This window comes from Aotus nancymaae, unplaced genomic scaffold (assembly GCF_030222135.1).
Source record: "Aotus nancymaae isolate 86718 unplaced genomic scaffold, 86718_ANA_hifiasm-v0.15.2.pri h1tg000053l, whole genome shotgun sequence".
Lineage (NCBI taxonomy): Eukaryota > Metazoa > Chordata > Mammalia > Primates > Aotidae > Aotus > Aotus nancymaae.
This window is the reverse complement of record NW_026988467.1, coordinates 7,820,070-7,842,342: the sequence shown is the minus strand read 5'-3', so window position 1 is coordinate 7,842,342 and position 22,273 is coordinate 7,820,070. Positions and strand designations below refer to the sequence as shown.

Sequence of the window (22,273 nt, the reverse complement as noted above, 5' to 3'; positions counted from 1 at the left end):
TGAATGCTGGGAAGGCACTATGCCCTTGACATCATTCTTGCCTATCCTGGAACTAGCTATGTCCCCTTTCTCCAAAGCCCTAGAAGTTTCAAACAGGCCCATTGCGCATGCCTACACAGGAAAGGCAGATCAGATACACCTTAAAGGCCTGACCCCCAAGACCAGGAGGGGCTGCCTGAGGGGAACCTGGGCCCAGGTGTGCTAGGATAGGGCAGTGATGCCTGTCCAGGTCTGGGCATACTGGGAAGTGTTACCAGAGATTCACCATGTCTGCTGTAGTATGGGATTGCAGAGGAACTGCGAGGTGACCAGGGCAGGATGCTTTCGTGCAGTGACTAAGAGCATGCACTGTTTTTTTTTTTTTTTTTTTGGAGATAGTGTCTTACTCTCGCCCAGGCTAGAGTGCAGTAATGCGATCTCGGCTCACTACAACCTCCGCCTCCCGGGATAAAGCAATTCTCCTGCCTCAGCCTCCCAAGTAGCTGGGACTACAGGCTCACGCTGCCATGCCCAGCTAATTTTTTGTATTTTAGTAAAGATGGGGTTTCATTGTGTTGCCCAGACTGGTCTCAAACTCCTGACCTCAGGTGATCCTCCCACTTCAGCCCCCCAGAGTGCTAGGATTACAGGCGTGAGCCACCATGCCTGGCCCTGCACTGCTTTTTAACATGTGGAAGGTGTTTCTATGATCACCAGCTTCTGAACACAGAAGAACACGTGTGCCAAGGGCCCATCTCAGCCTCAGGCTCGGGGCAGGCAGGAGCTCACAAAAGTCACCCACCCATCCTGACCCTCCCGTGTCTCCCACAGCACTGCGAGTTCCGAATGCGCGGGCACTACCACTGCCTCCGCACTGGCTGCTACTTCGTGACCAACATCACCACCAAGCTGCCCTGGCACATCAAGAAGCATGAGAAGGCAGAGCGGCGGGCAGCCAATGGCTTCAAGTACTTCACCAAGCGTGAGGAGTGCGGCAGGCTAGGTACCGAGGGCCGGGGCCAGGCAGGGACTTCCAGCAGGCAGCAAGACCGTGACCCCGGTGGCCTGGGCCTCCTCTTCTGGTACCCGCGTCCTGTCCCCCACCACAGGCTCCATGTTTTGTTAATGATATCCCAGATACCACAGGCTAGGCACGGTCAAGCTTTTGAAACAGCCGAAACCCACAGAGCCTAGCAATAAACGTGGGGATGACGCAGGGCATCACCCCTCCACCCCCAGACAGCTGTCCTGGGGCCTTGTCATGAGCATCTGGGGGCTGGGCGTGGTTCTGTCTTCCTTTTCTCATCAAGAGGCTAGCAGGGAAGTCAGGAGTTCAAAGTTCTTTGCTCTGGGATCTCTTTCCATGGCTTTAATGATGAGGCTTTTGTCTGAAATGAACTACAGTTTGTTGGTCCGTTCATCCATTCTACAGTTACTTATGGAGGGACAGCTCTGTGCCAGGCTGGGTGCTGTCACGGGTGGGGGTGGTGACGGTGGTGGTGGCTTAGATCTAGTGGGGGACAGTAAAGTTCCCCATGGGCTCAGCTGGAGCACCTGTGACCTGGAACCCAGGAAGGGTCTGCCATGGCTTTGGGAAGGGGTTGCTGTGCTGCTGGGAGCTGAGCCCCCGGCCCCTGTGCATGGCCTACTCACGGGGCAGGACTCTCCATAGGAAGGGACTGGAACCCGAGGGCAGGCGGGAGCCAGGCCGCCCAGCAGAGGCCCCCGGGCTGCAGGCAATGCCCGTTGGTATGGCCCGGTGGTCATGCAGTAGGGGTGGGGCTGCTGCAGTCTGGCCCTTCTGTAAGTGAAGGGTGATGTACTCAAAGTTAACCGCCAGAAAAAAAAGGAAACAACCCTTGCCTTCAAGTATGAGTTCAAAAAGGAGTTCTCGGCCAGGGAGAGGGCTGGTAGCCATGGCAACAGGCGTCAACATGCGCGGCCTGCGCGGTCCCTGGGCTCAGTTTACAGATGTCAGGGCATTCTGCAGTTGCCATTATTTACTCAACTTGTGGTGTTTTTGGTGATAGCTGGGGCCAAACAAAGCTGGGGGATGACAGAAGACACTTGGCCAGCCCAGGCGCCATGGCAGCGGGCAGGCCATCACCTGCCCTGCGATGCTCTTTCAGCCCCGCCTGCTCTGTTTGTTCTCGGCCCAGAGCAAGGCAGTGGGGGCTGTGGGCTGGGCAGAGGGGCAGGCAGCACCCGGGCTCCCCAGCAGAGACATGGGGACAGGTGGCTTGCTGGGAGGTGGCTGGCCTGGGGGACAGGGACCACCCTTGCCCTGGAGCTGTGCACCTCTCCGTGTATGGGCCAGGGGATGGGGGCCAGCCCAGCACTGTCACTCGCCTCTGTGCCAGGCTGGAGAGGAGGCCCAGGGTGTGGATGGCCAGGTAGCTTTGGACTTCCCAACCTTCCTCCTAAGAGTGCCGCCCCGGCTCAGGCCCTTGTCCTCAGACACCATCTGCCTTGGCCACACTGCCCCCATACCCAGAACAGTGCCCGACATGCCCTGGAAGCTGTGAACACTGGCCAGCTGGGGGCTCATGCCAGGTGGGGCTGTGTCCACAGGCTGCAAGTACAACCAGGTGAACAGCCACTTCCACTGCATCCGGGAGGGCTGCCAGTTCTCCTTCCTCCTCAAGCACCAGATGACCTCCCACGCTCGGAAGCACATGCGGAGGATGCTGGGGAAGAACTTCGACCGTGTGCCCCCCTCCCAGGTGAGGACCTCCCCAGGTGACAGCCCCCTTCCCAGGTGAGAGCCCCCCGAGGTGAGAGTCCCCCCAGGTGAGAGCCCCCCCAGGTGAGAGCGCCCTGCAGGTGAGAGCCCCCCAAGGTGAGAGTCCCCCCAGGTGACAGCCCCCTTCCCAGGTGAGAGCCCCCCAAGGTGAGAGTCCCCCCAGGTGAGAGCCCCCTGCAGGTGAGAGCCCCTCAGGTGAAAGCCCCCCCAGGTGAGAGCCCCCTGCAGGTGAGAGCCCCCCAAGGTGAGAGTCCCCCCAGGTGACAGCCCCCTTCCCAGGTGAGAGCCCCCCAAGGTGAGAGTACCCCCAGGTGAGAGCACCCCGCAGGTGAGAGCCCCTCAGGTGAAAGCCCCCCCAGGTGAGAGCCCCCCAAGGTGAGAGCCCCCCAAGGTGAGAGTCCCCCCAGGTGAGAGCCCCCCAGGTGAGAGCCCCCCGCAGGTGAGAGCCCAGCCGGGGTGTTGGGAGTACATCACAGTCCCACTCTCCTCTCAGGCCTGTGCTGCGTGGAACCTCATCCTGCCCACTGCAGGCAGCATCCCCCTCAGCCCTACTTTCTCAGGGACCCCCATGTCCTTCCAGGGCCCCCCAAGCCTGATGGATGCTGAGACAGATGAGTGCATGGACTACACCGGCTGCAGCCCAGGTGCCGTGTCATCCGAGTCATCCACCATGGACCGGAGCTGCTCCAGCACCCCCGTGGGCAACGAGAGCACCGCGGCAGGTGAGCACCAGGTGGGGGCTGCCGGCAGGGCCAGGCCCCACTCCCAAAGCCTAGCCCCACTGGGTGCCGCTTGGGACAGAAGGTCCGGGGCACATGGCCTCCAAGGAGGACAGGCTGGTGTGCAGCAGAGCCAGTTGGTCTGTGGCACTGGGTCACCGAGGGCCCTCCCGCCATCCTCCCACTTCCCGGGCGCTGCCCTTCATGTCAGTTTCCAGGAGAGGACCCTGGGCCCATCCTCTCTGAGCCACAGCGGGAGCAGCACAGCCCCAGCCTCCTTCCTCCGCTGCCTCCCACCCCACGTGACCCCCGGCACGCCCCGCCTCTCTCTCCTCCAGCCCCCTCTTCTTGTGTCCCTCTCTCTCTCATCCGTGCACACATTTTCATACCATACCTGCTTCTGCCATCGGGTTTCTCATTTTGGTTCTTTCTGTTTGTTTGTTCTTTGTTTTGGTTTCTTTTTTTTTTTTTCTGCTTTTCTCCACCCTCTCCAGGCTGCCCGGCTCCTCCTCCTCCTCCTCTTCCTCCTCCTGCGGCCGCTGGTGACGAGGCTGCCCACGCGGCCCCGCAGCCGCCAGCGACTCCATCCTTCTCGCCGGCCACGCTCCGGCCGCCCCTCCCCCCCCTCCCCTGCCTCTTCTCTCCGTCCTGTCTCTCATACTCTCTGCTCAGTGCCACTCTTGGAGCCAGCCGGGGCCTGGCCCACCCCACCTGCAGCCCGCCCAGCTTCCCGCCCATCACTGCCACTCCAACTCCAGTAAAAAGTGACGTCCCCCTAGTTCAGGATGCTGCAGGTAATGCGCACACGCCTTCTCACTGCTGTCTGTCACCCCAACCCACCCTCCACGCCACGCTCCGAGGCCTGACCCTTTTCTGCAGCCAGCCAACCAGCCACGGATGGGGCTGCTCTGCACCCCTCACAGCCAAGCATCTCTGAGACTAGACAGTGTGGTCTCCGTCACAAAGACAGCTCCTCGTAGCCCCTGCTCAGTGCTAGGCAGGCCAGAGCATTGCAGTCAGGGATTCTCCCTGTTCACAACTGCTCAGAGGCCCAGAGATGGCCAGTCCTGCCTGAGGCCCTATGGGATCTGCCTCCCTCGGCCTGGGGTGAGGCAGGACATGTCCCTTCTACTCTCAGGAGGCCCCCCTGGGATCTGGCACTAGGGAGAGGCAGAGGATGTTTTGTGGAAGGTCTGCTGGGGTCTGGGGCCTGCCAAGGTTCAGAGGGTCCAGATCCCAGCCTGAAACCCAGCCCACCCCCAAAGCTGAGTGGGAAGTGGGAATCTCTGAGGACTCGGGCCTCGGCAGTGGTCAGGGAAGAGGCACCTCCCATCCCACCCCCATATCTGATACCCATGGAGATGGCATCTGCCCACCCCATCCGTTGAGTGTAGACACCACCCGGGCTCCGACTCCCCTGGTGATTCTTGCCTCACGTTCAGCCTGAGCACAGGCCCCAGGAGTTATGGCCGGGGCAGGGCTGAGCCTCCCACCCTCAGGGACATCGGGCCATTGGAAGCTCCGCTCTGGCTTCACCACATCCTGTGACTTCAGACCCATAGCAGCTCCTGACCCACCCAGGTTTTGCGCCTGAGGCCATCCCTTGTCCCCTGCCTGGATGCCCCCACACCATCACAGTCCTTAGTTTCTCTCCATTTTTGTCCACTCGGGGTGGGCGATGGGGCCTGGCCTCAAACGGGCAGGGCAGACGTTTGGTGGCCATAGTGACTGCCGGGCCTTCTCAGCAGGCTCTGGCAGAGCCGGGCGGGTCAGCCATGTGGGAGGCGCTGAGGCCACCCCCGCTCTGGTGGGGCTGGTCAGAGAGCTTCTCTTGTTTGTGGGGGTGTCGTGGGGAGCCAGGACCAGCTGCCTACGCCACTGGCAGGAGCTGGGGCTTCCTTCCCCTCACCCATGGCCATAGGGGCACAGGTGCCTCCCAGAAAGGGTTACAACCCTGGCCTTGGCAGGGGGGCATCCTAAATCCCAGGAAGCAGTCTGTGCCAGCTGGGCATAGATGGGCTCAGCTCCCCCTGGCTGAGCCCCTGCCCTGGCCCTGACCCAGGTAAAGCCTCTGAGCTGAGGGCAGAGGCAGCTCCCTGAGGCCTGGTCCTGCAGCAGGGATGCGCTCTCCCAGCCCTTGGGGCAGAAAACCCCAACAAGACCTTAAAGAACCTTCTGGTACCAAGGACAAGGTGCTCCTTGGGGCAGGGAGTTGCCACCCCGCACAGCCCTGGGGCGATTGGCATCCCCACTGTGAGTAGGCAGCTCCCCCTGTGCAGACAGGCGCAGCCAGGGAAGCCGGTAGCCGCCGGGAAAGGAGCCGTCCTGTCCCTCATTAGAGGCAGGCCTAGCTGGCGTCTTGGCCTGGGTCCAACTTGGGTAATTGCACTCTGCCGACCTAGATTCCCCCGTCAGCTTCAATTAGCACCAGGACGTGTCCTCACTTCCCACCCAAACTGGCCAGGAAGCCGCCACCACGTCCCCCAGGGCTGGTTAGGCTGCCACCCCAGGGCAGACGCCTGTGCGGTGGAGGATGAGGAGGGGAAGCCCGGGACCCCTGCTGTACTGGGGGTAGGGAGGGGGCGGGGCAGGAAGGGCCTCCTGAGCCAGGGGAAGCCAAGGGCTCCCTAAATGCCTCCCTCTGGCGCCGTGCCAGGTCAGGGGTCCCGTGTGGGTGTTACCCTGGGATGGTGCCCACGTGGGCACCTCTTCTGCGCTGACCTCCCCGCCCCTCCCCAGGCAACACCATCTCCATGCCAACAGCCTCAGGAGCCAAGAAGCGCTTCTGGATCATCGAGGACATGTCGCCCTTCGGCAAGCGGCGGAAGACGGCGTCCTCCCGGAAGATGCTGGACGAGGGCATGATGCTGGAGGGCTTCCGGCGCTTCGACCTCTACGAGGACTGCAAGGACGCGGCCTGCCAGTTCTCGCTCAAGGTCACCCACTACCACTGCACGCGCGAGAACTGCGGCTACAAGTTCTGCGGGCGCACGCACATGTACAAGCATGCGCAGCACCACGACCGCGTGGACAACCTGGTGCTGGACGACTTCAAGCGCTTCAAGGCCTCGCTCAGCTGCCACTTCGCCGACTGCCCCTTCTCGGGCACCAGCACGCACTTCCACTGCCTGCGCTGCCGCTTCCGCTGCACCGACAGCACCAAGGTCACGGCCCACCGGAAGCACCACGGCAAGCAGGACGTGATCAGCGCCGCGGGCTTCTGCCAGTTCAGCTCCAGCGCCGACTGCGCCGTGCCCGACTGCAAGTACAAGCTCAAGTGCTCGCACTTCCACTGCACCTTCCCGGGCTGCCGCCACACGGTGGTGGGCATGTCGCAGATGGACTCGCACAAGCGCAAGCACGAGAAGCAGGAGCGCGGCGAGCCCGCGGCCGAGGGCCCCGCCACCGGGCCGCCCGTCAGCCTGGACGGATCCCTGTCGCTGGGCGCGGAGCCGGGCTCGCTGCTCTTCCTGCAGTCGGCGGCCGCCGGCCTGGGCCTGGCGCTGGGCGACGCGGGCGACCCCGGCCCGCCCGACGCCGCCGCCCCCGGGCCGCGCGAGGGCGCCCCCGCCGTCTCCACCGCCGCCGCCGCCGCCGGGGAGTCCTCGCAGGAGGACGAGGAGGAGGAGCTGGAGCTGCCGGAGGAGGAGGCCGAGGACGACGAGGATGAGGACGACGATGAGGACGACGACGACGAGGACGACGACGAGGACGACGACGACGAGGACCTGCGCACCGACTCGGAGGAGTCGCTGCCCGAGGCGGCGGCGGCGGAGGCGGCGGGCGCCGGCGCGCGGACCCCGGCCCTGACGGCGCTGGCGGCCCTGGGCGCCCCCGGCCCCGCGCCCGCCGCCGCCTCCTCGCCCTAGCGGCGCCCGCGGGTGGCCCTGGCGGCGGCCTCGGCCTCGGGAGCGGCGCCGCCCCGCGCGAAACGCCCCCTGGACAGAGCCCCGCGCCCCGCCGGTGCTTCCGGACCCCGAGTCCGTCTCAGGACAGAGGCGGGGACCCCTCTGGTGCTCCGCGGCCGAGGACACAGGCGGCGGCGGCGGCCCTGCTCTAGGGAGGCCGGGTCTCTTCAGGGAAACAGAAGGTGCTCTTGTCCCGGGGTAGGGGACCGAGGAGCAGGGGTCCCGGGCGAGGGGGCACAGCCCTCGACCGCCGCCCCGGCGCCCCTCCACGCGGCCGCCCCACCCCGCGACCATTGCTCAGGACTGGGACGGGCGCTGGGGGCCACCGGGATCCCCACCCCGCGCCACCAGGGCGGGGTGGCCCCTGGAGCCGCTGGCGGGGCCTCCCTCATGCAGCTAGGATCCTCCCCCTGCCCAGGGGGAGACGAGCAGAAGGCGGTCAGCACGGGTGACACTACAGGGACCGCGGAGGAAGCCTCCTGGGAGTAGCTCCAGCTCGGCCCCACCCCACCCCAGGGCCCAGCTGCTTCCCCAGGGCTGGGTGGGGTCTGTGTGGGGACTCCCTGGCCCCGGCCTCCGCCCCAGGGAAACGGAGGCTGCATCCAAAATGCAGAGCAGCCCGCTGGGGGCCGGGGCAGGGTCTGGGCCACCCTGGGGGTGGAAACAGGAAGGATGCGCCTGGTTTTGGCTTTAATATTCAAAGTGGAAAAAAATACAAGAAAGTTGTACAGTATTTTTCCTGTAAAGGTTATTATTCTACATAGAACAAAAAGGAAGAAAGCAGGCGTGGTGAGTGCAGACCCGCCTCGGCCCGGCCTGAGGTCGGAGGTCAGCCCCGTTCCTCCTGTGGGATTTGGTCCAGCGTTTTTTGTAGAGGCCTTAACCGTTTGAGGCTGTCTGTCTTCACACTAGCACTGATGGGAGCTGCGTGATTCCAACTCTTAACTTGAATTTTATAGAGACAAGAAGAAAGGACTCTTACTGTTGATCCAAGTCTGTAGTTAATTTAACATTTGAGTTCTCTATTGGTGATGTGTGTGGCTTTTATAGGGCGTTTTTTTTCCAGTTTGTTTTATTACTTTGTTTGGGATGCTTCTTTGCTGGTGCAGTCTACCCAGATTTGGTTCCCTTTGCAAAACATCCCCCTGCCTGGAGATGATGAGGCCGTTGGAGCCCGGGCCAGGGCCTGACCTGGCAGGCACACACCTGGCCGGTGGCTCTGAGGTCCCCAGGGACCGAGTCCCCTATGAGGGCAGGCTACCTGAGGCCACACCTGCCCACCTCCCCTACTCCAGGCCACCAGCTAGTGTCAGATTGGGCCACAGGGAGGGAGAGAAAAGGCCTAGCAGGGAATGGAGGGTCGGCGGGGCGGGGAGGCTGTCACCCAGAGGCCTCCTCCCCAGGGCGCTCCGCGGGGAACCTGGCTCACCTGGGGGGCAGTGGTTTACTTTCCCTTTTTTCTTCCTTTCTTTTGTCCTCTCGGCTGCCCACAGCCAGTAAGCCAGGACCACCCGAACTGGACAGGGCACAGGGAGGGAGGAGTGGTCGGACGGAGCGTCCCTGATTCAACAGGAAATCAGTTGTTTCTAAAACAGCCCCTACCAGAGCCCCCTGAACTCTGTGGGCACCGCATGCTGCTGTGAGCATCTGCCCAAACCGTGACCAGCCACAGGCCCCGGGCGCCTGTGGAAGGAGTTTTGTAAAGGAAAACACACACAGACACACACACACACACACACACACACACACACACACACGTTTTCAATGTAGCAAAATCAAACTAAAAAAAGGAAGAAAAAAAGAAGATGCCGACGGTGCGCAGTCTAGCCTTCTGTAACCTTCATATTGCACACTAGGACTATAAGCCATTGCTAGCTCATTTTGAATTTTAACGTGTAATTTTTGTTTTATTTTCTTTCTGTGGGGAAGACAATGCTTGATCCACCAATGCTCTTTTTAATGTTTTATAACTATGTATGTGTATATATATAAATATAAAATAACATGTATGCACATATGTGTGTGTATATATCTATATGTATATACATATATAGATATATAGAGATATAGAGAGAGGTTTTGAGACAAAAAACTGCAGACCGTGAAACCCGAACTGAACAGCGTGTGCTCTGATTACTTGAATCTGGTCTCCTCGGCACCTGGTTATCAAGAACTGAATATTTTTCCACTTGAATTTAGTGCTATTAGAAATTTAATATATGTGTTTTATTTATTTGATTTTTTTTTTTTTTTTTGCATGACTGATGCAAGGTTTGACATTTTCACTCAATAAAAACTGGAAAAAAAATCAAGTTATCTTTTATTTTTAAAAGCATCCGTGACCCAGCTAGACCGGTAGGGTGAGGGGGGCGGAGTTGGGAACCCTTGGACCCTGACAGGAAAAGGGGGGAACAGACCAGTCTGTCTCTAGGCATGAGGCCAGGTTCTCCCAGACTACTGGGGACAGAGATAGGGGGCTCAGGCCTGGCCTGGCCAGAAGGGTGGCCTCTTCCCCAGCCTTGCCTGAAGTCCCCACTTGGGGTTCAGGAGCCAACTTCAGGCAGAGCCATCTGACACCAAGGCCTGGGGGGTAGGAAAAAGGCTCTGTGGCCTCCCAGGACACCCACCCCAGCCAACCCTCTCTTCTGCTGGGCTGCTGGGCCGGCGTTGGCAGGGCCACCCTCCTGCCTCCTCCCTCGGCTCCTTCCTCCTTCCTGCAGGGACCTGCCCAGGCTGGGAACGGCGCGTACCCGGATCCAATCCGGATGCTGGCACGGCTCCTGCCTGGAGCACCGGGTGGCAGAGCCAGAGGGGGCTGATAATTCCTGGGTTCGTAGCCACCGACCCAGAGCCTGAGCTGCCAGCCCTGGTGGCACCACGGTTGGCTCCCTTGGAAGCACAGTGGCCAGAGTGCCCACCAGGCCTGGCTTGGAGTGCAGGCCTCCCAGGCGCTCCAGGAGTTTGCCCTGACACTTCCAACTGGTGGCCGGCTTCTCACAACACCACATCATGGGAATCACCTTGGCAGCCCTGCCCGGAGTCCAGTGTCCAGCCTCCAGGTGTCTGGAGCTTCCTGGGGCCTTGAGGAGAGGACATGTGCAGGGCCTGCCACGTTCTTCCACGATGACGAGTCTTACTGGTTTGTCACACCCCAACCACAGGGATGTCACATCCACTTTCACGACGAGGAAACAGGCAGACTTCAGGGGGCTGGAGAGGTTCGGTGACCAAAGCGTACATGTCCCTCACTGAGCCTGGCACCAGCCGGCCAGGCACCAGGGACCAGGGACAGCAGGGTAGTGGCCTCAGCCCACAGCGCCCAGGCCCATATCATTTCCCACCGCAGAAGTACGTCTCCAGCCCAGCCCCAGCACGCGGGCACTCCCTTTCTTCTTTCCTCCTGGAACGCGGCCCACAGGCTATTTACATAAATATGTTTGTAACAGACACGAAAATATATACTTTTTTCTGTCTTATTAAAATGTTCAAGTTGGAACTCGCCTATTGTTTGTGGATATCTTGATTCTGTTAAATAAAACAGTGACTAATTTATGGGATAAAACACAAGTTCAACAAATTAAAACCATTATTGGAGCTTCCCAGGCCCTGGTGGGCCTCCCGTGGGGCCTGAAGCGAGGCAGGGAGCCAAGCCCCGACCAGCTTGGTGCGGCCACAGGGCTCCCTCTAGGCCCCGGCACGGTGGGCAGCTCTCTGGGGCAGCACTGACTCCTGGGGCCCAGGGGAGGGAGGATGGGGACTCAGGGCTCCCTCTAGGCCCCGGCACGGTGGGCAGCTCTCTGGGGCAGCACTGACTCCTGGGGCCCAGGGGAGGGAGGATGGGGACTCAGGTCGATTTGCTGCCCTCGGCCAGACCCCAAAACTGCCCCCTGGTCTTCTGGGCCTGGATGGACCTCGGCAGGCCTCACCCAGGGCTGAACTAGCCTCACGACAGGCAGGGCCTCGAGTCCAGCCAGGGAAGGGGCACGGGGACTCAGGGACCTCTCAGAGGCATCTCAGGGCCGCAGGACGCTGCACCCAGGCCAGCCCGGGGTACCACATCCCAGGCCCTGCCCCAGAGGGTGGAGAGAAGCCCACACCCCCACCAGGCATGTGTGCCCACTCTCAGACCACCCCCTCAGAGCCGGGAGGGGGCCTGCGGCTTCGGGTGGGGCCAGGCCCCGGGCCCATGGCACTCCCTGTGGCTTGTTGGACTCAGTAGGAAATGCAGTAAAGCATGTTTTCCTTCTGGGATTTAATTAGCTGTGGTGTGTGATGCTCCTACACCCAAACTGGGGCAAATTCAAGAGTTTTGTAACCTCTTGGAAAGGGCCAGAACCCGCCACACAGGCTCAGGGCTGAGCTCAGGGACCTGCCCACCTCCCACAGACCTGGCCCAGCAGGGGCGCTACCAGCAGCCTGAGTCATCCGCGGGTGCCGGGCCTTGGCACTCACCAAGCAGCCTTGCCCCAGCCTGGACACAGCAACAGGCAACTCTCTCTCTCTGGGCAGCATACCAGGCTGCTGGGCAAAGGCCAGTTGTCGATCCACTGTCACAGGAGGTAACCCCAGCTGCACAGGTGGCATTGGCCTAGGGCCAGGGCTGGCAGCAGGGCCCTCCAAAGGGCTGGAATCCCAGGGCCTTGTTTGAGAATGAAGGAGCCAGGCCCCGGCCACCCTTGCTGGGAAGTGCCTCAGCACCCTCTGGGGCAAGTCAGGCAGGAATCGGCTCCCAGGAGGCCCACAGCCAGCGCTGCAGAAGCCGGACCCAGTGGCTTGGCCTCCGGTAAGCCCCACGCTCCACACCACTGGAGGGAGGCAGGGTTCTCCAAGAAAGAACCGCCCTGCCCAGAGCCTCCCTGATGCTGCTCCTCCCTCTCGGTCTATAACGAATCTAGGCCCGGAGTGTCACAGTGGTGTTTAAAGCCATGACTTTAAAGAAGGTCCTGGCCAGGTGCAGTGGCTCACGCCTATAATCCCAGCACTTGAGGCTGAGGTGGGCGGATCACCTGAGGTCAGGAGTTTGAGACCAGCCTGACCAACATGGTGACACCCTGTCTCTACTTAAAATACCAAAAAAGTAGCCAGGTGTGGTGGCTGGCGCCTGTATTCCCAGCTACTCAGGAGGCTGAGGCAGGAGAATCGCTTGAACCCGGAAGGTGAAGGTTGCAATGAGCCAAGATTGTGCTACTGCACTCCAGCCTGGGCGACAGAGCGAGACTCCATCTCAAAAAAAAAAGAAGGTTCTAGTATCTGTCATGGAGCAAGAAAAGGTTTCAGGCATGCTTCTTACATACAGTACATCTATCTCATTTCCTCTTCTAGGAGAACACAAACTTTAAAGTGCTCGATGAAAGTAAATTATTAAGGTTTGTTCCTGATGCAGGTAAGGTCATCCCTCAATGCCAGGCGAGATTTCAGAACTGTTTTGCATTAAAGAGAGTGCCTGAGGGCTGTGGTCTGAGCTGTGGCCTGTGTGGGCAGGTGTGGGGGAAGGGGAGGGGGACCTCTCACAGAGGACCAGGCCCCACTGGGCCCTGCGTGAGTGTGAGGGGGCCACACGCGTGCGCACAGCAAGTCAGCACGTGCCAGCTCAGGTGTGGCTCCCCCGGCCAGCCCTGGCCCTGGGTGGGAAGTCCCTGTGCACAGCAAAGGAGCAGGGGCAGGAAGAGCGGCCGGGCCCTCAAGGCCTACCTGGGTGCTACCCCAGCACGTCATCTGAGGCTGGAACCCCCCCACCTGCATGGGGGTCTCACTGGCGCCTTCGTGCCTGCCCTGTCTGGAGTCTCTGACCTCTTCTTTGGGACCTGGGCAGAAACCATTTTAAACAAACAGATGCATTCAGTCAACTGCTGGGGATGGAGCTGTCTGACCCTTGGAGAATGGCCCCTGCTTGGGCTCTGGGGTATTGGCAGGGTGGTCGCCTAGAGAGGGAGGGGTCTGGGCCCAGGCCGGAGCCCCAGCGCCTTTCGCGCTCCAGGCTGGGTTGAAGTGGGGAGGGCAGAAACGAAAACTTCTAGAAAATTCTCCCACCTCTACCTGGGTGGGAGGGCCCTGAAGGATGAACACAGCTTGCTCAGATGCATTTTATTAGAAACAGAAAGAAAGAAGGAAAGAGACTCTGGCACACAGGGAGCCGATGGGCAGGTGGTGGCTTCTCGCATCTCTCATCTCTGTCCCCTTCTGTTCGGGTCGGCTTTGCTGCATATCTCACCTGTGGGTACGAACTCAGCAGCCCCTTCCACCAACCCAGGCTCTCCCTGTCCCAGCGGGGGTCCTGGGACGGGGCTGGCTCTGGGATCCCTGGCTTTTGAAGGATGGGGCAGCCCCTGGTGGCGGAGGCCCTACCAACCCCCGAAGGCAACTCCCCTGCCTCCTGGCCTGCTCCTGCGTGTCGCAAACATCAAGGGAGGTCCCCTGTCCTTCCCAAACAAGATGCTCCTGCCCAAGGCAGAACCAGCAAGTCACCAGAGGAGCCAGGACAGACCCCGGGAACGAGGGAGCTGGTCCACGGTGAGGTCAGGGCAGCTGTCCCTCGGCCTCCGAGCACGGGGCTGGTTCCTTCCTAAAAGACACTCTATAAAAATACATTGTAATTGAGTTTAATAATCTTCTCCCTTCCAGAAAGGGCCTGACAGGCGCTGCCTGCTGCTTACTTCTGCCCCATTCCGAATATTTTTACCTTATTTGGATGAAATGCATTATTTTTCTAATGAAAGGCTTTTTTTTCAAAGGGCTGTTTTCCCTGGTCCAGCAGCTGACTTTATTAGGCAGCACTCCTGCCGTTTTGGGGAGGGGTTTTTCTCTCCCTGAAATCACGCCAGACTCTCTGTCCTCAAAAGCCGAATTCGGTGCTCAGGACCCACAGGGCAAAAGGCCTCCGGGCCCAGGTTTCTGTCTCTTTCTCCTCCGCACTAGAGCCTCAGGGATGTGCTGGCCCACTGACCCCACAGGCTGGAGCGCGCTCGCCCCATGAGGCCTCCGTGGCCCCCACCCCAGGGAATCCCTCTCTTGGTGGCCCCAGCTCTCCAGGGGGAAATGGAGCCGGGGAGCTGGCACTTCACTTCCACGGCACCGACTCCACAGCCTTGGCTTCCCTTCCCTCCCACAGTACCTGACCTCTCGTCTCTGGGAGGGTCCTCTAAAAAGTTACAATGACCAATGGGCAGCAAATGGCACGGGATCGGGACTCCTTGGGAAGCGACGCACCCACGATGCAGGCCTGCGGCCCAGCAGGGCCCAGCGGGGGAAATGGGCAGTCACTGTACCCAGGGCTGGCTGAGGCCTGGCCCACCTGTCTGCTCCCAGACGCAGGGACTCTTGGGGCCTGGCAGGCAGGACCCCCTCGTCCAGGCGAGGGTGGCAGCCCCTGGGAACTGAGACACATGCTTCTTCAGGGACAGTAAGGAGGCTGGGAAAAAAGGGAGAACAAGCCAGTGTGACTCGGAACTGGGCTCTGCTTGTCCCCAGGGAACACGTGGCTGGAAACAGGAGCTGCAGGAGTGTCCTTCGAGGTGACAAGCATGAAAGACACAACCCCGAAGGCCAGAAACCAGACTGGGGCTGGACCCTCCAGCAGGTGGGGGCGGCCCGGTCCTGGGAACCCTCCAGTGGGTGGGGATGACCCCCCAGGGTCTCTCCAGCGGGTGGGGGCAGGCCAGTCCCAGGGACTCTCCAGTGGGTGGAGGTGGACCTGTGCCTGGGGACCCTCCAGTGGGTAGGGGCAGCCTGGGCCTGGGGACTTCAGGGCCGGGTCACTTCAGCGGGCCCTGTGGTCCCAGCGTTAAGAAGGGTTTGCTGCAGGGGCTGAAAGCAAAACAGCCCCTAAGCCAAGTCTCAGCCCAACTGCGTGGCCTCCTCCCTCCCAGGACAGGGCGGGTGCACGGAGGCCCCACCTGCAGGGCTACCCAGGCCTTCCTATTTCCGAAGCCGTTGTGTCCACACAGGCACATGGACATCACGGCGTCTGCGGCCCACCAGCCTGGTCCTGACCCTTGGGGGCTGGAGGGAACAGGAGCACCCATCGAGAAGCACATGGCTCCGCTCTTCTGGTGTTAGCCAAATGCTCTGTGAAGTAGAGATCGGGACTGGGAGGGTAAGAGCCGGAGGAGACGGAGGGCGCCACACGCCCCCCACCCCGGAAGCGCTCGTCCATTTCAGGGAGGAGAGCTCCTCGCTCCGCGTAAGGTCTATATACAGTCACACGAGGTCCCTGCTCCTCCCGCGGTCAGCAAAGTGTCGCCCTCTGGCAGCCACCGGACAAGGAACAAGGCCCTCTGCTTCTGGCTGAGCAGCGTGGGAACTGCCTCGGGGAAGGGCATGAGCTGCCCGTGGGCCCTCACCCACACTTCACCCGCTGGAGCCTGCGCTGAGATGGCCCGGGGCCCGGGTGCTGTGAGGAGACAGGGAGCCGCAGGCAGAAATTAAATAGTGGCAACTGGTATTTATTACAATTATATACAGTCCTATCTTCCGTTCTGAGGTCTATACATGATCACACAAATGAACATGTGTTTCTTGGGGGGAAGGACAGAGCTGGCTGTTGGTCAGGAAGGCCCCGTGCCTGGCTCCTCCGAGGGAGTGAGCGCCCGTCTCGCCATGGGATTAGCTGAATCACTACACGGCAAGCGAGGGCATCAGAAGCGCAGCGTGGTTACATTTGTCTGGGAGGACGACGGGGCACGGGGGGAGCTGGGGCTGGAGACAGGCACCTGAGGGGTCCAGGGCTGGGCCCAGGGAGAGAGGGGACGGCAGACACCAGAGGGACCGCAGCGCCTCCTCCACTGAGGAGTCGGGAGAGAGTAGGGACACTAGCTCTGGCCATGCGTGGTGTCACGGTAGTCAAGACACTCAGCACACACATCCTGGACAAGGCGTCTGTCCGGGAGAGGGGGCTGGGCAGGGGTTTGAGCCCTGAGGCTTCACTGCCTTCAGCCTGACTTGAGATCAAAGCTGAAGGCCACTGGGGCTGGGGCTGGGGCTAGTGGCCAGGCGAGAAGAGGCCAGGTGGACAGAAAAGTGACTTTTCACGCTGCTGCCATGCTGCAGTGCAGCTGAGGACAGCTCTGTCCCCTACCTGGGCTCCAAGCTGCCCTCCCAGGACCAGAGCGGGAGGCAGGGTGTGGGCACGCACCAGCACACTGGACGCCATCCTCAGGGCTGGAGGCGGGCGTGGCCCTAGTCCCGCTCGCTCTCGTTGCTGGCACCCTCGGGCCGCCGCAGCTTCTCCACCTGCTCGTTGATCTGCCCGTCCCCGCCCCGACGGTCCTCCCTCTGCACCCCCAGGCAGTCCTCCTCATCCACGTGGCTCACGTCGTCGTCCTCCTCATCCTCCTCGTCCTCCTTGTCCTCCCTCTTCTCCTCCTCGCCCTGCACCTCCATCCGAACCTGGCCCTTGACGTCCACCACTCCCTCACCTTCCTCTGGGGGGCCCAGCAGGTGGTAGGTGACTGTGGAGCCCTCGGGGCTGTGGCCCTCCTTCCCAGGCGAGGACGACGTGGACTCGTTGCTGACAGGTGAAATGTCGCTGCTGCTGTGGTGGTTCACGGCCGCAGGGCTGGAGGGTGACGGGGACTTGACTGGAATCTGCCAGGAGGGGATCTTCGGGGCTGATGGAGACGGAGGGAACTGCCGCCTGGCGGGAGAAGCAGGAAAGGTTGGTGGCAGCAGTCAAAACTCCTTCCCTCAAAGGGTTACACCTTCCCTCATCCCCAAGGGCTCCAAGACAGTGAGCTGCTTCCCCAGGGCCACCTGGCAAGGGACAGGACGGAGCCCTCCCTCCCCTCCTTTCAGGAGCAAAGCGTCCTGGCCGGCTGGAGATCCTGTAGCTGAGATAGATGCCAGAAGTGCCCTGTGCCCCCACAGACAGCCCAGGGTCCCCCAGGACACCCGCCCTGGCGAGGCCCACCTGCCTGGACAGCTGCTGGAAGCCAGGTGGGGCCTGCCTGGCACACAAGAGCCTGCTTCCTCCCGATCCTCAGCACCGTCCCTGCCTCCACTCCAGTGGCCAAGAGAGGGACAGGGTGGGGAGAAGCCTAAAAAGGCTACGACTGGGGACCCCAGACACCTGAGCCACAGTCCCGACTTGTCTATGGCCTGAGCAAAAGGTGGAGGCAGGGACCCCGGCCATTGCTGGGGGTCGGACACATGAGAAGCAAAAGGGCGGTGGTGGCGCCCTTTGCTGGAAAACCTCTGAGCGCAACACTTTCCACGGGGAGGAGCCAGCTCTCCCTTCTGCCCCGTATTCCCTTCCTGGGCCAGCAGCCAGCCCAGACCAAAGCCAATTCCAGGAGGGACCTGGAGGTCAGGTCCACTTGGCAGCAGCTCAGAGACAGAGCTCTCCAACAGGCCAGCCCATCTCTGCCTGAACCAGGACAAAGCCAGGCCCACAGGCTGTCCCCCCAGCAGGGGCCTTAGACACAGCTCTCCCGCCTCAGACCCCGCTTGAGTAGGGCACACACCAAGGCCTGCTTTATTCATCAGCATCCTAAACGCTAACAAGACATTCTGCGTGCAGTTTTCTCGGCTCCACGGTCACCCGCCGCCTGCCCTGCATCCCCAGCCTTCAGGCACTGATCCAGGTTAGGGAAATGGAGGGTCTCTCCTAATGACAATGCTCTGGCCCCTCTCCGAGTGGCCACACCTCCTCCAGGAAATGCTTTTTTCCTCAGGGAGCACCAGGAAGTTGCTTGGAAAATGGGGTCTTCCGGCTGGAGCGGCAAGAACCCTCCGCACCCCATCCCAGACCCTAGTGAAGAGCCTACCCTGCACCACCCCACTCACCCAGCAACCACCAAACCCAGCCCAGCAGGGAAACAAGGAAACCCCACACAAGGCCCCCCCAGGGCATCAGCCCAGGAGGACAGCCCACCGTCGAGGCTCCCAGGACAGAGTGGCTCCTGGACACTGGACTTTCAGTTTTAAAAAACCAGAACAGGTCAGGCGTGGTGGCTCACGCCTGTAATCCCAGCACTTTGGGAGGCCAAGGCGGGTGTATCACCTGAGGTCAGGCGTTCAATACCAGCGTGGCCAATATTGCAAAATCCTGCCTCTACTAAAAATACAAAAAATTAGCTGGGCGGGCTGGTGGGTGCCTGTAGTCCCAGCTACTTAGGAGGCTGAGGCAGAATTGCTTGAACCCGGGAGGCAGAGGTTGCAGTAAGCCAAGGTCGTGCCACTGCACTGCAGCCTGGGCAACAGAGTGAGACTCCGTCTCAAAATAAATAAATAAATAAAAATAAATAAACCAGGACAATCCCAGGCAAAGCAGAACAAGTTGGTCACCCTACCTCCGAGGCTGCACTGGTGACCATGTGCTGTCACTGCCGAGGGACAACAGGGGGACAACCAAGAAGCTGGGGGGGCAGGGCCTGCTTCTGCCCATGTCTTCAGTCGTGGAACCCTTCCAAATACAAAGCGCAGAGACTCCTCCACCCCCGAAGGGACTTTCCCTGGGACAAACCTGTCACTGAGTGGTCACCTGGGGCTCAGGAAGGAGGAGGAGCCACCCAGGAGGTTCTCCTCTGCTCCAAGGGCCCTGCTTTTTGGCTCAAGCTGTCCCTGACCAGGTCTTGACAGGTCTGGAAACTGCATATTTCAAAACTCTTGTGGCACAGACCGTCACCTCTGGAGTGGAGCGGGGGTCAACTGGGGAAGGAAAATAGAACCTCAAAAGGTTCCAAACCCAGTGCCTGAGTCACCCAGACAGATGGGGTCCTTAGGGGTAGGGTTGGGGGCCATGCCCCTCCCATGCCTCAGACAAGCCCCGGAGCTCCCAGTCCCCGTTTCCAGGCCCAACCAGAACAGGGTCCCCATCCCTGCCTCCTACCGATTCAAAAGAAGCCCTTTCAAGGAGTTAATTTCGGACTTGAGTTCGTTGATATTCTGGGACTCCAGGATCCAGTTGGTGGACGTGGTGGCCTGAAAACAGAGCACAGGGAGTAAGGCTCAGGGTGGGCCCCTGGTGGCATGGGCGGGGCCTGCGGCTGCAGGAGGACCTGGGGAGGGGCAGCAGGTGGGGCGCTCTGTCTGTTCTGGGGAACCTGGGGAAGGTTCTGCCACTGCCCATTCGAGGGCCTGTCTGCCACATCTCTGTTCAGATGACAACATCCTTAAACATTCCCACGACTCTGTTTGGACATCTGATGACTTAAGGAATCATTACATGTTTTTAGGTGACGTCATGGTGTTGTGGCATCTTTTAGAGACTTAAGGAGGCGTGCGGGTGCAGTGTGAGTGCTGTGATGTCTGTGACTGAAGATGGCCCGGGGTGGAAAGACGAAACAGCCATCGTCTCTGACAAACCCATCCTTCCACACACACCCTTCCCCTTTGAGGGTAACACTGTTTTCCAAATAAACTTCACAAAACTACATCTGACTTCTGGCAAATCTGCTGGTATAGACGGGGAAGGGGACAGCCAGACCAGAGGTCCCCAAATGGGAGCTGCCGGCAGCCACCTGCTTGTGGCATGTGCACAGAGGACAATTCCACATGAGGCCTCCGTGTGAGGCCCACCTCATCCAGGCTGAAGGCCACCCCAGGTTGTCTCTCAGTGCACAGATTAATATTTCAGCTCTCCTGACACTGTTCCCCCAAGGCAGGCAGAGGGGACGTTCCCTGGCTGTTCCCAGCTGCGGGCCGCTGGGCTGGCTTATGGAGGCCTGGCGCCTGACGTGGGGTGGGGGCTGCTGTGGGTCGCCCCAGCAAGCAGCCCAGCTGGCACGCCTTTGCAGGGAGAAGTCCCTCGGAGGGCCTATAGGTCTCAGGAAGGAAAACCCGGGCAGTCCAGTCTGAGAGTGAGTGTGTGTCACCCACCCGCCACCCTCGGACACAGCCCCTCAGGGTTCCCACTCCAGACCACCAGACAGGAAGGACCCAGGAGCCACTGTTCTGGCTTCTCTGAGACCTTGAAAGCTACAGCAGCCCATTAACAAGGGAGCAATTTCCACTCACCGGCCTACAAAGGACTCAGATTTCCAAACGCATATGCTGCCAGATGCCAGGATTTAGAAATAAAATCTGACATCTGGGGCTTTTTAGCCAGTCTCTTTAAAAAACAGTTGTAGAAAACTCATAGCCTTCAGTTTTATGTAGGTTTTTTAATTACTTAAAGCTCTTCTTTTTAATTTTTTACAGTGCTCCAGTAGGAGTTTGGAAGCCAGATATAAAAACTTACATTACAGCTGAGAAAACACAGCTCTGGGTCTTTGGTTTAACGGGGTAACCGAAGTCCTCACACATACGAGTTTAGATGCCAAGCCGGTGGCCACACAGCTTGGGAGAGAAAGCTGGGGCAGGCCAGGGACAGCAGCAGCAGAGCCAGCTAGAGGACCTCTGAGGGCCCAACACCCCTCATCGCCAAGCACATCCCAGGCCCCCACTTCTTCTTCAACACAATGTGCTCTTAATCTCATGCGTAAGGCCTGAAAACAGTTTTCCAATTTCCGGAATGGCTTCTGGTCACAGGCAGACCATGGACCCAAAAGATGACCTGACCCAGGAGAGCAGGCAGGCCCAGCACTAGATGACCTGACCCAGGAGAGCAGGCAGGCCCAGCACTAGATGACCTGACCCAGGAGAGCAGGCAGGCCCAGCACTAGGTTTCCTGGTGCTTTATTGACCAGCCACCCTCGGAGAACATGCATTGCACAGTGGCTGGAAGTGGCCACCAGCATCCGAAGCCGCCCCAGGAGCAAGGGCAGGCGGCACCTCTGTGTGTGGGTTGGATGTCTGGAGGAAGATTCCTATGACCCTCTCACAAGAGACACCCCAGACTCCATGGAAAATGCAAAGATTGCCATTTTAGTGGGTTTTTTAAATGCAGAAGATTTGAGCACTGGCTCAAGCCTAGCCATGCACTGGGAGTGGCTTTCCCTGGGTGAGCAACTTGGGATGGGACTCTCCACAGCCTGGGTGGTGGGAGCAGCTAGGAAGCACTGCCTGCTGGCCACAGAGCTGCAGGGCAAGGGGCAGAGAGAGGAGCCAGTGGGTGCTGTGGAGCCAGCAGGCCACAGTCTCCCGGGCCCCATCTGTCTGACACCACCTCAGGGATGACCCCTGTTACCCACCCACAGAACCCAGGCCTGCAATCCTGCAAGCCGGCTGGAGCCAGGCACCCTCTGAGCCCGTGAACAGCCCCACGAAGCAGATACCATTATGGCTCCATTTTACAGATGAGGAAACTAAGACTCAGAGAGGTTAAGTAACTTGCCTGTGGCCACACAGCTAACGAGTGGCAGGACCAAGATCATAACCTAAGCAGCCTGACCCTGGACTTGGGCAGTGAGGCGTGGACATTGCCTCGGGAGTTGGCCGTGGCTCCCTAGGGTTGCCGGAACCCGTGAAACCCAGGTCTAGAGAACCTGCCTGCTGCGCTGCAGTGTGGACGGGGCTGGTGCTGGTGAACTGAATGCAACTCGCTTCTCCTTGTCTGTTCCAGAACCCCTCCTGGCCATGCTGTGACCTGCAAACTAACTTATGGGTGGAGGCCATCCCACGCCTACACAGAAAGCCTCCAGCTGCAGGGATATGGCTGCCATGAGACGTCCACAGGCAGCAGGTGGATTTTCCTTCCTCCTGCTGGGAGGTGACACAGAGAGAGAAAGGATGGCCTCGGCGGTTAAATGTCACACTGACTGCCCAGCAATGGCCTCCTGTCTCTACAAGGAGAGAAAAAGCAGTGTCGGCTGCAGCCGTGTAACCACCGTGAGACGGGGAGGAAGCCCTTGGGAGCAAGCTGGGCCCAAAGGACAAGAGTGAAGGGCACGTGGGACGGACTGGGCCTGGAGGGCCCTGCGGGGCAGAGACAGGTACCTTGGCAGCGGCCAGCTCATGGGCGAGCTCCTGGATCTTCTGCTGCTGCTGAATCAGCAGCTCCTGGACGGAGGCGAGGGTGGTTTGTAACTGAGTCACTGCGAGGAGAAAGC

At 60.2% G+C, this 22,273-nt stretch overlaps 2 protein-coding genes across 8 annotated transcripts in view; one reads left to right on the top strand and one right to left on the bottom strand.

Moving 5' to 3' along the window:
• CASZ1 (castor zinc finger 1) overlaps positions 1-7,310 on the top strand; it is a 161,847-nt gene extending 154,537 nt beyond the window's left edge. For all 5 annotated transcript variants that reach the window (XM_064363254.1, XM_064363255.1, XM_064363256.1 and 2 more), the window contains 4 exons: positions 811-982; positions 2,551-2,702; positions 3,303-3,444; positions 6,181-7,310. In XM_064363254.1, the coding sequence (XP_064219324.1) occupies positions 811-982; positions 2,551-2,702; positions 3,303-3,444; positions 6,181-7,310 (1,596 nt within the window). The remainder of the gene's footprint in view (positions 1-810; positions 983-2,550; positions 2,703-3,302; positions 3,445-6,180) is intronic.
• An 8,459-nt stretch (positions 7,311-15,769) lies between these two features.
• PEX14 (peroxisomal biogenesis factor 14) overlaps positions 15,770-22,273 on the bottom strand; it is a 148,224-nt gene continuing 141,720 nt past the window's right edge. For all 3 annotated transcript variants that reach the window (XM_012473609.1, XM_012473611.3, XM_012473610.2), the window contains 3 exons: positions 22,161-22,258; positions 19,174-19,265; positions 15,770-16,980 (listed from right to left, as the gene is read on the bottom strand). In XM_012473609.1, the coding sequence (XP_012329032.1) occupies positions 16,524-16,980; positions 19,174-19,265; positions 22,161-22,258 (647 nt within the window). In that variant the 3' untranslated portion in view covers positions 15,770-16,523. The remainder of the gene's footprint in view (positions 16,981-19,173; positions 19,266-22,160; positions 22,259-22,273) is intronic.